The 13,249-nt window shown below is 34.7% G+C and overlaps 1 protein-coding gene across 6 annotated transcripts; it reads left to right on the top strand.

Moving 5' to 3' along the window:
• Positions 1-143: 143 nt before the first annotated feature.
• LOC114177742 lies at positions 144-9,382 on the top strand. 6 transcript variants are annotated; one of them, XR_003603198.1, is made up of 11 exons: positions 144-1,345; positions 1,437-1,694; positions 3,083-3,325; positions 3,563-3,709; positions 3,928-5,252; positions 6,604-6,677; positions 7,387-7,468; positions 7,541-7,666; positions 7,840-7,946; positions 8,348-8,519; positions 8,935-9,164. XR_003603198.1 is itself a non-coding variant. In XM_028063245.1 (11 exons), the coding sequence occupies exons 1-11, from the start codon at positions 905-907 to the stop codon at positions 9,169-9,171; spliced, it is 3,105 nt and encodes a 1,034-aa protein (XP_027919046.1). In that variant the 5' UTR covers positions 150-904; the 3' UTR covers positions 9,172-9,382. The 6 variants fall into 6 exon arrangements, 4 of the variants coding, with proteins under 4 accessions (XP_027919047.1, XP_027919048.1, XP_027919046.1 ...); XR_003603199.1 differs by having other exon boundaries at positions 146-1,345; positions 7,850-7,946; positions 8,362-8,519; positions 8,935-9,382; XM_028063245.1 differs by having other exon boundaries at positions 150-1,345; positions 8,455-8,519; positions 8,935-9,382.
• The last annotated feature ends 3,867 nt before the right edge of the window (positions 9,383-13,249 follow it).

Here is a 13,249-nt window from a genome sequence, read left to right as displayed (position 1 = left end):
TCTTTTTCCATTAAATAATAAATTATAACTTGTCTCGATTGAAAAATTTATCATTAAAGATTACTATAATTACAGATAATACTTCCAATTAAATTAACCAATTAATTAATATGATAAACGAGTTATGGATACTTTAAATATATAGAAATATAGATGTTGAAATGAATTAATTCGAAGAGAGATTACACTTAATTGCGCTGTCAATATATCTTGATCATTATGTATAAGATTATTACAAAAGATTACACATAATGAACGTATGTAGATGTAGATAGTTTAGGATGGTGATTACTTTAGAAAAATAAGAAACTTAATTACTAAGAGATAAAAACAATAAATTAATATCCAAATATTTTCTCTCAGATAATAAAATAGGAGGAGCATTGCAGCCACGTGTCATCTTGATCTCATCAGTATTTCTAATTTATTATTACTCCTTTGAAAACTTCTCTATATTCAAACACCAAACCCAATCATTACAATTCACTCACCTCAAGTAAATGCCCTTCTTTCTGTCACTAAACACGAAATGAGTACTACATTGCAAAAATAAAAAATAAAATATAAAATATAAGAATTGAAAACGTCACCTTCTCTCTCTCTCTCTCTCTCTCTCTCTCTCTCTCTCTCCCTAACGCTTCATCCGTACTCATGGCCGTTTTTCTTTCGCTCATTCCTCCCGATCCCAAACCACCCTTCTCTTTGTCCATCCTCTGAATTTCCATATCCATCTCCTTATTCGCTTTCTAAATATTCTTCTCCATTTTCTTGTTGTGCGTATATCTCAATTTGTTCCTTTCGTTTTTTTTTGTTTTTTCCATGGAGTCGGCGAACGTTGCTGGCTTCGCTCTAAAAACCCTAATTCGGGTGTGAAATTGGTGAGAGGCAAACTCATCGGTGGAGAATGACGATTGTGACCGGAGATCGGTACCTGGTGAAGTTGGTGGAGTTCGTGGAGGAGCAAGCGGGTCCTCTCATCGAAGAAACCAAGGTGTTGAAGCTGAATCCGGCGGGCCTCCACTACGTGCAATCGAGGTTAGAGGCGCTGCACGAGGTCGAGAACCTCCTTGCTGGCGCTCCGGTGGACTACCTGAGAGCGTACGTGTCGGACCTCGGCGACCACCGCGCCCTGGAGCAGCTCCGGCGGATCCTGCGCCTCCTCACCTCGCTCAAAATCTTTTCGGTGCTGCCTCATCCTATTAGGGATCCCACTCCCTTGTCCTTCTTGCCGTTTGGGAGCTTGAAGGTTCTGGAGCTCAGGGATTGTGACTTGTCCACTTCCGCCGCCAAAGGCCTTCTTGAGCTCAGGCACACGCTCGAGAAGATCATTTGTCATAACTCTACTGTGAGTCTATTTATAAAGTTCTCATAAATTTTTAAGTAGCTTTCTTTCTTCTCTATTAAGTGAGTGTTGGAAATTGTGTCTGTGTTTTCAGAATGCTCTGCGGCATGTGTTTGCTAGCAGGATAAAGGAGGTGAAGAATTCTCCTCAGTGGAACCGCCTGTCGTTTGTGTCATGTGCGTGTAATGGCTTGGTTCTCATGGACGAGTCTCTGCAGCTTCTTCCTGCGGTTGAAACACTGGACCTTAGTAGGAACAAGTTCGCAAAGGTGGATAATCTGCAGAAGTGTACCAAATTGAAGCATTTGGACCTTGGTTTCAATCACTTGAGAACATGTGCACCCTTCACCCGGGTACATGAATAGAATATTTGTTTTTTCGTTATATGCTCTTTTGCAATTGCATCCACAGTATGTGCTGGACCTTGTTTGTCTTGGGGGAAAATCTTTTTGCTGCTTATTGCATGTTGGAAAATTAGTTTTCGTTTTAGTTGACTGCATCGCATCAGTGTTGTTGGGAAACTAGAGTTTCTTTTATTGGGTTATTTTCCTGAATCTGAAGCCATCTTTCCATTTCCGTTCTACCAATTGTAGAAATTTCCGTTCTATCAACATTTAACAGAGCATGGTACTATGAGATTTTCAACACTATGACATGAATATCAATTCTTTATTCTTCCTTTCTTGGCTGTGATAAAGTTTTTCCTTCAGTTAACTTGATTGAAAATATTAGTCACCTTGGATATTGTTTTCTTTTCGATAAGGTGTTAAAAGGATATCAATTATTAGGTTAAGGGAGAGGTGTGTCTTTGCTCCAAATGGAGAACCTGGGTTTCAAGTGATGGGATCCCAAGTGGAGTTGATTTGGTTTGGTTTTCAAAATTCTAGCTAACTCATGCACTTATTGTGTGATTGAAAATGGAAGTATTAAGCTCCTTTTGATCTTGCAATTAGCAATTCTGGAGTGGTGTGTGATTCTAGTTTGCTTGGATGAATGAATTTCTATTTTCAGTATGGAGGGTTATTCTGGATGTTCCTAGCACTACTGTGCCCCCTAACATCGAGGATGAATCTTCTCTTAGAAATTAGTTTTAGGGCCTAAAGCAATCCTTATAAAATTGGCGTGTATGCTGAGGATTTTCCAAGCTTTTTTAAAGTATTTTAAAACCATATCTCTATTTGAAGTGGCTCTAAACTACCATAGTTGAGGTTGCAATACAGCCTCCAAAGAGGCAACACCTAAGATGGACTAAGGGTAACCATAATTAAGGCTGTTTGCCAACCTTCCCCCTCACACCCAAGGGTTCTGCCTGGAACGTGGCTAATACAGGAGTACCATCATGTATGTTCATTTCCATGTTGATCAGATCATGCAGAAACGTATGTGTATATTCTTAAATGCCACACACTTGCCAGGGTAGATCCCTAAAAATAGTTTATGTTCCCAACTTCCCATAATTAACTGGCGTGCTATATTTGTTTTGAGCGTGCTTCTTTTTGTGCTCTCATACACTCTACAGTGAAAATCTAAATGATATCAGTAATTTTTGTGAACTACTTGCAAAGAAAAGCTAGGTCCTCTTTACTTGCTTGCAGATTTGAATGACATGATCCTTAAATGAAATGAGAGCAAATTTTTTGTAGAAAAGTTATTAATGACATGATCCTTTCTGTTTTAGTTGTATGCCTTCATTTAGGGATTTGCTCTGGAGACCTATATACAATTTCGTTGAACCGTGCAGGTTTCCCCTCAAATTGTTAAACTAGTTTTGAGGAACAATGCTCTAACTACTTTGCGTGGAATTGAGAATTTGAAGTCACTTGAAGGACTTGATCTTTCCTACAATATTGTTTCCAATTTTTCAGAGCTAGAGTTCGTTGCGGGCCTTCCATTTCTTCAAAGCTTGTGGTTGGAAGGAAATCCTTTGTGTTGTGCTCGATGGTATAGAGCACATGTATTCAGCTTTTTTGCCTTCCCAGAAAGGGTAAGTCGTATTGTTTCACTTCTTAGCCTGCTGATCTAACTATTTGTTTCCATCTTTGTCTATTTGTTTGTCCATATATGTTCTTGTCTGTGTTGTGTGCCATATTTTTTATTTTATTGTACCTACTTTCAGAGATCAGTTAATTTCTTTGTAATATCATCTTCACCTTTGTTATTTTTATCTGGATCTTGTACTCTCTTCTTTCTAAACACACATCTGGTCTTCTGTGTTAATCAGCTGAAATTAGATGAGAAAGAAATTAACACTAGTGATTTTTGGAAGAGACAAATAATTATTGCCAGTATGCATAAGCAACCTGCCAGTTTTGGGATTTATGTACCTGCAAAGGATGAGGCTGTAGCTGAAGGTGCCAATATGAGAAGGGTATGTAATTAGTGAAGCTGAGTATATATTCATATACAATGAAAAACATTTATTTATTTTGTACCTTGAATTTGTTGCTAATTATTCTCATTTCTTGAAAATTAAATTTGAAAATCCAATTTCATCTGTGCTTATACCTATAATATTGTGAAAAATCTAATATTTTTCATTTTGATCAGTATTAGATATTAACATGATATTATTCTTGATTTAAACAGAGAAAGGCCTGTCGTCTTGTCAGTATCAGAAATGAAGAAGAGACCACTAGCATATATTCTGAGGAAGACTCTGGGTCTTGTGCTAATGATATTATTCAAAATAGAGAGGATCCTGATTTATCTGACAATGAACCTGAAATAGTAGATTTGATAAATAGAATTGAACATATGAAGAAAGAGCGTTCTATTAATTGGTTGAGGGATTTTAAAGACTGGATGGATATTGCTCCTGACAAATCAGTGCAGACTATGAAAGAAGGCAGCACCACACCCCATCAGAAGGGAAATTACATCAGAAACAAGACACATCTCGAGCAGTCTGGTGAAGTCTCTAGATATGCTTCAGACTCCGTTCTAGCGTCAGGGGATGACAGTAGCATGAATATTTTAGAATCTGATAGTTCTTTTGTAGATACATCTGCTAGTTTTCATAGGCCACAACACTTTGACTATAGAAATTTGCTTGGTAATGCCAGTGGGGCCTCACTTTTTGACTCGGGAGGAGTGGACATGGAGAAGCTTAAATCCTCACTTGAGGGCATTGGCAGTTCACTTTCACAAACTAGAAGTTCTCATGCTGACACCGTTACCACTGAAGGGGCACAAAGAATGACTGAAAATGTCAACATGTCACCATTGACTATTATTCATGATATATATGGGTCTCAGTCATCATCTGCTTGCCCAGCATCTCCTCCTCATTTTCAAGAAGACCTTCTTCATCGCCGGCAACACCTGGTAGAAGAAATTTTGCAGCTTTCGACAGATTCCTTTTCAGTAGCATCTTCTGATAGTAACACAAGCTGTAGTGAAGTTGATTGTGTTGAATTTGAGCCATCAGTTTCAGAAGTTGATAATCCCCAATGTAAAACTTATGTGAATGGTGTTGGCAGTCATTTATCTCAAAGTCAGCTTAAGGAAAAGTTTTGCAACCCAAGACAAGAAAATGCTCTTGAAAGAGAAAATGGAATTTCTTCTTGTAGTTCCTCCTCTGATCAAATTTCTAAGCAGCATGCGATTGATTTTGCTGAGAATGCATGTTGTGCTAGCCAAGACACTGGTTTGTTGGAGAAAAGAAAAATCAGAAAAAAAGCCAAAAAAAGAATTATTTCAGTACTAAAAGAGAAATTAGATGGCAATGCTTCTGATGATACACTAGAGAAGACAAGTCTGGGACATATTTCTGCAAATTTAAAGCAAGAATTGGATGATTTTATAGTGACATATTTCAATACAACTGTTGCTGATTCTGAAGCCAGTGAGGTCTGTAGTCATTGTATGCGCTGTAATTGTGTCCTTCAGAGGGAGACAAACTATAAAGAAAGGTAATTATCAATTAGTTCAACTCACCAGCATTTGTGTGAATTTGCCGGGATGAATCAAATGGGTGATAAATAACATTGTCTTAGGCAGTTTTGTTTGTTTGGGTCTCTAGTTATTTCCATAATTATTTTAGGGTCACTAGTCAATTATTATTCAGAATCATTATTTTTTACGTTTTAATTTTGTTTGGTGCGAACTGTTTCATCTGCAAAAATGAAAGTACGATATGCTCACTTGGCCATGTCTTTCTAATCTTTCCAATACATCAACCAGTAGGTGCTTTCTTATGGTTTGCTGTTGATTACATTTAACAGTGTCTCTTAGGAGTTGTAAAATATCTGGATCCGTCTTAAGTGGCATCCTTCCCTCTATTGTTTAAGTTGAAACCTCCCGGTGTTATCTATCCTGAAACTTTGTTTATGCATGAGGAGGGGAAGAGTTAAGTAAACTGGTCAAAAGTGTAGAAGGAAGATGGATACAACTGGGGGATGCCATGGTTACCCCCAAAATTTTTAACTTCATTTTACATTTCTTATAAAATATTTTATGGCTCCCTGAGACAGAAAATGAGGCATTTTGTCTAGGCCAAGCACAAACCCTGCCTCCACCACTATATAGAACCTAGGTTGTCAAACTTGAAAGTGTATGTAAACTCGTGGAGCTTTTGTAGACTTGACTCGTAATTTGTAATCTCATAAGAGTTTACCTAATATAAATGACATATATACTTGAACATAATACACTTAACATTCAACATTGTAACTCCATACGAAAGCAAAGTAGCGAACCAATGACAAAGATCCAGACCAACTGATATCAGACATTGTGAATTACATAGAGAGAGAGAAAGAGTGCAGAAAATGGAGATTAATATTTATATGTATAGTTATAATTATAATAGATAAACATATCAGATCAACGAGCATAACACTGAATGTGCTGATGAAAAAGAGAATGTACTATGACAGAGGACTCACTTAAGCTGACTGGACCACTATGACAGAGGAGCTTTCGCTTTTGCCTTTCACCAATGGCAAAGGAAGGTGTAGAAGAGGCAATATTGATTTAGTTGAGGGAGACATGTGACTTTAAACGGATGATGAAATGACCAAGAGACTAGGCAAGTGAGAGACATGACAATTTTTTATAAAAAATGGTTTAGATTGGGGAAGTCACACCCCTTTCTACTAGTTTTTATAAAAAAAGGACATTATATTTTCCAAAATGAACACTTTTTGTATGATTATTATTAAAGTATCCCTTTCCACATTTTTCTGCATAGATTATAGTATATATGCTAAAATTTCTGCACATTCCTGAAATGGTGTGTTTAATTTTTTTCCCTTTATGTAGTGAAGTTGCAGTATTACTGAGCAGCCATAAGAAGCTCTATTTGCTACTGATCAACGTTACTTCTGATGGGTCAGGTTAGGCCATGACCTTTTGTTTTTGTTAGCAACAGAAATTAAATTGTTCCTTTCATTTTTCATTAGATTCACTTGTCTCCTGTCCATGTCTATAATGTTTGTAAAATTATGAACCTCCTTTTCTGCTCTAGGGGTTAACGCTTGTCCCTTATTTAAATCACCAATCTGGGTTTGTTAAAATGAAGTTCCAGAGCATTTACAATGTTCGATTAAAAACAGAGTTAATATGGCATCAGTAAAAGTTAATTTATATGACAGCTTCTACAGGGAACTTTAACTTTTGTACAGTTTAAATGTGCGTTTGATAATTTAGCTCAATACAGTATCATTTCTCTCTTCATTTTGTTGTTTCTTTGAAGTTTATTTTTTAAGCTAATTTTTAATTAATCTCAAATAACAAATCATTTTTGTTAAACTCGTGCTTTCAATGTTATTTCTTTTGGAACCAATTCTTCAAAATTCTAAATCAAATGAGCCCTTAAGAAGGCTTAACTTTTTGTTCCTCTAAATGTGAAAAATGATACTTCATTATTACTAAGTTACGAAACTTTTTATCCATGTTTTGCAGCTTGAAAAATGAACAAGCTTTTTAAATTTCCTTCATTGTTTTTTGAAAAATATATGCATATTAATTCAACAAAGTAGATCAATAAAGCTTTCTTTGTTGATTTTTATATTACTATTAAGACCCTCTCGGTATGCCATCCAGGTACAATTTTGAAGGTGTTGAGTTCCCACAATATTGAAGAAGTTTGCGAGGTGCAAGTAGGAATGGGATTTCAGGTGTTAAGGTTAGTGAACTTGTATACTTACGTTGACTTGAGAAATAACAGCTTTCTAAGTATAATTATTTTGGCCGTCAGGGTAAATTTTGAGAATGGGGAAACGTATCTTTTTGTCACAAGAAGCATTGAGAAGTCAATAGAATTACTATGCACCATACATGTGCTTGATTCAAGTGATGGAAATGATAGATGCTCAATAAGAAGGTGATTTACCATTTGTCTTAGATACACACTAATTAAAAGGGTGTATGTCTTCATGAAAGTATTGATATTATCAGTTGCTCTACATATGTGATCTATGAATATGTTGTATTTTTTATTTTCTATTTCCTATTCTTCCTGTTATAATAGACGGATTGTGGAAATTTAAATGGCAGTTTGGAGCAGGTCCAGGTTGGGTTGTTTGACAAACAAGTATGTGGTGGTTCAAATGTGAGCATATATCAGTATGCAATGGTGCTCGTTTTTTGTAAAAATGGAAGTGGTAAGCTTCTGTCTAGTCATTTTATACAGTTCTTTTTTCTTTATATTCTATATTAATGAGAATTACAGCGGTCAATTTATTTTTACGTCTTGAACCTTTTTGGAGATTAATTTATTGCTCTATTATTATGTAAAAAGATCTCTTAAACTATATGCGAAATGCTTTATTGCAAAAGATTGTTTCATCAGTTGGTAGGAAATTGGAATAGTGTGTTGCACATTTAGTTGGATGATTGTGTAAAGCCACTTTTGACGGGAGTTTCCATCAATTTTACTTCAGTAGTATTACTTTGGAAAGGTTTCAGGAAAACTCTGTTTTTCAATGGACAAAATCCTTTTAAAATGTCCTCAAAACGTTTTATTTTAGTAACTAATAGTTTACAGATATTAAGCTATCCATAGTCTTAAACTTACAGAGGAATCATGGCTGTCGAGATCACTCTTTGTGATTGGAGGGTATGTGCTTTTATGCATTGAAGATGTTAAGCAGCTGTACTTTTTTTCATCAGATGCGTCCGTGTCTCCCTATTTCAGAATTGATTCATGTTGCTCCATTGCTGACATTACGGAGATGGTGAGTACCTGACAATTAGAAACAAACAAAACCAGTAGATTTTGAACTCTTGATGTCATCCCGAGATCCTCCTTGTGAATGGAAGATGTGAAGAACATCTCTTTCCTGCATAAATAATTTTCTACAAATATCTTTGAACCTTATAAGGGTCATTGACATGATATAAATACTTATCACGTCTTTGCTAAAAAATGACAGAAAACATTTAAAAAAAACATAAGATTTAAAAAGATCAAAATGAGCAAAAAATTTACTGAATTAAAATCAAATTTAGTGATATTCTTATATACTGAAAACCGATTTAAGCCTAATTCCTAAATATCTTTCCACTTGGTATTTTGGCCCTGCTTACTCTTCGAACCCCCAATTACTGTCGCATATTTTTGCTTGGCTTGTTTAATGTTATTCTTTCCAGGTTATTGAGGGTGGTAGCTGCTGTGTGACTTTAAGTCTGACATGTCCACTGGCTGAACTCCATCCATTTACCCAAATGAACCTTGAATCTGTGAATCACGAAAATTCGGCTCCTGGCTCTCTTAAATTGAAGCTTCAGTGGTTCTCCAGAAATTACCTTGTGAAGTTTGTGTCATTGTTGAAGGCAATCCATGAAAAAAAAACGGGGTCACCTTTGGTAGTAAGATGCATATCGTAAATCATTTTTGCTTTGTGTTAGTTCATATTAATTTCATTCATTTTGTTTTTTATTTTCATATTCTTTTTATGTCAATTAGTTTGTTTGCTTGGTGTGTTGAGTCTGTAATAGTTTCCTTCCCCTTATTCTTTGATTTGTGTCCAGTCTGTGGCTGTTCTTTTTCTGTGTATAGAATTGTATAGCATCAATACTAGAGACCACTTCTCTACAACCTTCGACTCCACTCCACTCCACTTCTATACCACTTTGATGATTAAAACACTTCCTGTTTTCTTCTTGTATGAACAGAGATGAAATAACTATCATCATTGATATGCTACTCAAGAAATTGCTGCAAGATCAGCTACATCTTTGCAGTTAATAAATCACTTACACCTTAGGTCCTATTCATGATTACTCAACGAGTTTTGTCATTAAACTTGACCTTTTGTTGTGAAGTTTGGCTCAAAAATAATAGTTAAAACAGAACAACGTAATTTCATCATGTGACCGATCAATGTTCTAATCAGTGATGGCAATGGGTCGGACACTGTTTATTCGCTACGCAACATGCATGAAAAAATGTATCTGTTATCCGTTTTGTTAAAAAAATGAAAAATAACCTATAATATATTTTGAATTATTCTAGAAATATGAATAATAAATTTTATTATGAAGTGATGTAAAATAGTTAAATTGAGATAGTTGATTATTTATTTCCCTAATGCATTCCGAAAGTTTATTCAGAAATGTGTTTTTTAGAATTTTTTGGAACGTATAATTTGAAGGTATTTTAGTAAATGTCATATTATATACTCTGAGAAAGATAAAAAAATTTAAAAGGTCATCACACTACAATGGGAAGAATGTAGGAGGAAAATAAGGAGGTGTAAAATCCAATTGCTAAGAAATGATTATTTGTCTGCATATTATGGAATGAGAGCGTCTTTCTTTTTTATATCCACGCTTCTTTTTTCTAAATATTTCTTAAATATCTCTCCTCTCTGGTGCCGTGTCGCTGCAACCTCTGCACCACACCGCATCCATGAACTCCTTTTCCTCTCACATTCACCCTCACCATATCCACCCATACTCCGGGGAAAGTCATTTTGGTTCATTTTGTTTTACCATTAATTCTACTTGAAAATTTTATAGAAAATTTTTAGGTAGTTTTTATATAATGAAAACTATTTTCTTTTTCCATAGTTAGGCGTGCAAGAAGATGGAGATGTGTGAGCAGGAGAGAGGACTCGGTGGGGAAGATCAGGGCGAATTTGGAATTTTCAAAAGGTGGAGGTGAACTTAGATAAGGCTTTTGCTTCCCGCACTCCTAATTTTTTAAATAATCATTTTACTCTTCTTAAAAAGTGATTTGTCGATTACTTGTTTTGGAAATTTAGAAGTAAATTTCTAGAATTTTTCAGAATATATAATTTTTAGAACGGAATTTCTTGAACAAAATTTCTAGAATAGGATTTCTGAAATAGAATTTCCACAAGTTTTTCTGAATAATCAATAATCTTTATCAGAATACATGAAATTCATTACAGAGAGTTTTCCGGAACGAGTTTTTTTCCTGTTTCCTCTCTTCTTCTTTTGCAGTATTCTTCCTCTTTTCTTCTTACTCAGCAACGAATGCGATGATGTCAACGATGACAGCAACAACGTTGCCGCAGGGATACAACAAATGTGGGTATTTCGGTCTTTTTAGTCAGTGTGAGTTGCATTTAGTAATGATGGGGCGTAGGAAGCAAAAGCCGTTAAATAAAAGTTGGTGGGAATACATGGAGTCAGACCCAACCCATCAACGTCCGAAATCTGAGCTATTTAGGGTTTGTGTCCTCTTCCTAATCTATATAAGTAAAGACGGGTGGAAGGCAAAATAACCCTGTTTCGGTGTTCCGCAGAGTGAGATTTTGAATTGGTTTGATGTTGTTTTAATTTAACAGTGGTTTGAAAAGGCAATTAGTTTGCGTCACTGATGCGCTTTGATTGATGAAATAGCGTATTCAGCCCTTTACGTTGCCCAGAACGATGATTGAGCAGATATGAGTGCATGTCCTGTTCTTCAATACGCTTCTTGCATTCAGATGCTCTTATATTTCTGTTTTTTTTTTTTCTTTTTCTTTTTACGTCTCTCCTCTTATAACCATTTTACTCACAAAACATCTCTGAAGCCTATTTTTTGTTTAACCCTCACTGATCAATTTTATATTCTGAAATATAAGATTAGCATGTACTTAATGGAAGAATTGAAATAGATTGTAGATGTGTTTGCGGCGTTGAAGTTGTGTAGGAGTTTGGTGATGGAGATTCGATTGAGGAATTTTTTTGTCGCCGAAGAGCATAATGAATAATGAATGCTTGTGTAAGTTAATTTTTTTCTTTATTCAATAAAATTATTTAATATATTTATAATGATACAATACAAACCTAGGAAGCATTATATATATAAGAACAATATAAGAACATATTGTTCTGAATAATAAAAAACAATGTTGTAATGGAATATTCAAATATAATGGAAAGAAAAAGAAATGACATTATTTGTATTTTGAGTTGCGTAATACTATATTGAAGCTGGGTTCTCATTTGTCATATACAAGTTATATGACGTTATTGGCTTTATTCCCGACGATTATAAAAATTGGTAAATTTTAAGAGATTATAGGTTTTGAGTAAGTTGTATTTTAAAATAATTTTTTTAATGAAGAAGACACTTTGCAAAGGACACTTTTTTATTACTTTACCAAAAGAATATTGACATCTTGTTATAAAGTACAGCTTCACCTTTTTTTTAAGTGAAGTTTCACTGTAAAACAAAATGTTAGAACTTAAGAAGACGTTTTCAATTAATTTTTTTATCGTAGTCGTGTTTTAGAACACTATTTAACCTCTTGAAAAAATAAATAGTTTTTACAAACATTCTTTATTATTTAAAAAACAAAAATAATTAAAACACAACTTTAAGTAATTTAAAAAAAAATTATCTATTTTAGTAACTTTTTTTCAAAATTAGCCCATGAATGTAAAATACCCTCATTTATATTACCCAGAAGATATCACTTAAGGTGATTGTAAAGAAAAGCGAAAACATTTAAGGTGATTATACAAACATGTAAACTTTGTCTAGCATTCGAACAAAATACAAAAAAAGAAGTTAAACATAAAGCCAAAAGTTATTGCAAAAAGACATTCAATACACCCGAATGTTGAAGTTCTGGGAATCATTATTTTCTGGAGTTGTTTAGTTCACCAATACAGCTATTGAGGTTATGTTTTCTAAGGAATCAACCATTGAAAACTGACCACAAACTCTATAATCCAACATAACGATAAACTTCAAACTTAAACGAAATAGGTAGAAAGAAAAAAGTTAGAAGAAAAGGCACGCGATATTGGCGCGGCTCAATCAAACCACAGAATCAAGCGTAGCTGATTGAAGCTATGGTCAGTTTGAACCGTTCCAACACCTCGGGTTGGTGCCTAACTTTTTGGTATTGCTTCAGTGAGACTCAACTCAACAACACAACACTTTCCATATATGCTTCAGAATCTGTGCAGTGTGGTGGAAGTGCCACTGCTACTGCACTCATCCCTTATTATATACAGTTAATATAGAAGAAGCAGATTAGGTTTTTTGTTTTAGAGTGTAAAGATTAGTGCATTTGATTTTGGTTGATTGAGAAGAACAAAGACAATCCTCCAAACAAATGTTGAATCTACTGATCTCTCTAAGATTGCCGCCGGCCGGCCTTTAAATTCTCTTAATATTTTCACCTTTATCATCGATCTTTCCCTTCTCATCCATCTCACATTCCTCTTTTAACTTATTCAATCTCTTTTAGGTTTATAATAATTCTACACCATAAACAATTCAAGACTTCTCATAAATCTTTTTTAATGCCGTAGGGACTTCATTATAAATGTTTTTTTTACAGCTCAGTACAACTAACTGCTACTCAGACGGATGTGGAAATAAAAGAAATGTCTAATCCACACTAATTAAAAAAAAATAATTGGTAGTTAAAATTTAATGGTATTTCTCTAAAGAAAGCTGGGGTTTGATGTCAAGAATAAAAGAAATTTATTGAAAAAT

Source organism: Vigna unguiculata, chromosome 3, assembly GCF_004118075.2.
Source record: "Vigna unguiculata cultivar IT97K-499-35 chromosome 3, ASM411807v1, whole genome shotgun sequence".
Lineage (NCBI taxonomy): Eukaryota > Viridiplantae > Streptophyta > Magnoliopsida > Fabales > Fabaceae > Vigna > Vigna unguiculata.
Note: the sequence above shows the minus strand (reverse complement) of the source record. Positions and strands in the feature narration are given on the sequence as shown.

Bases quoted from the DNA above. Each gene is read 5' to 3' on its own strand.
- LOC114177742 (XM_028063244.1), top strand. From the start codon at position 905: ATGACGATTGTGACCGGAGATCGGTACCTGGTGAAGTTGGTGGAGTTC. The intron at 3,326-3,562 runs GTAAGTCGTATT...TGTGTTAATCAG, and splicing joins TTTTTGCCTTCCCAGAAAGG to CTGAAATTAGATGAGAAAGA. The intron at 5,253-6,603 runs GTAATTATCAAT...CCCTTTATGTAG, and splicing joins GAGACAAACTATAAAGAAAG to TGAAGTTGCAGTATTACTGA.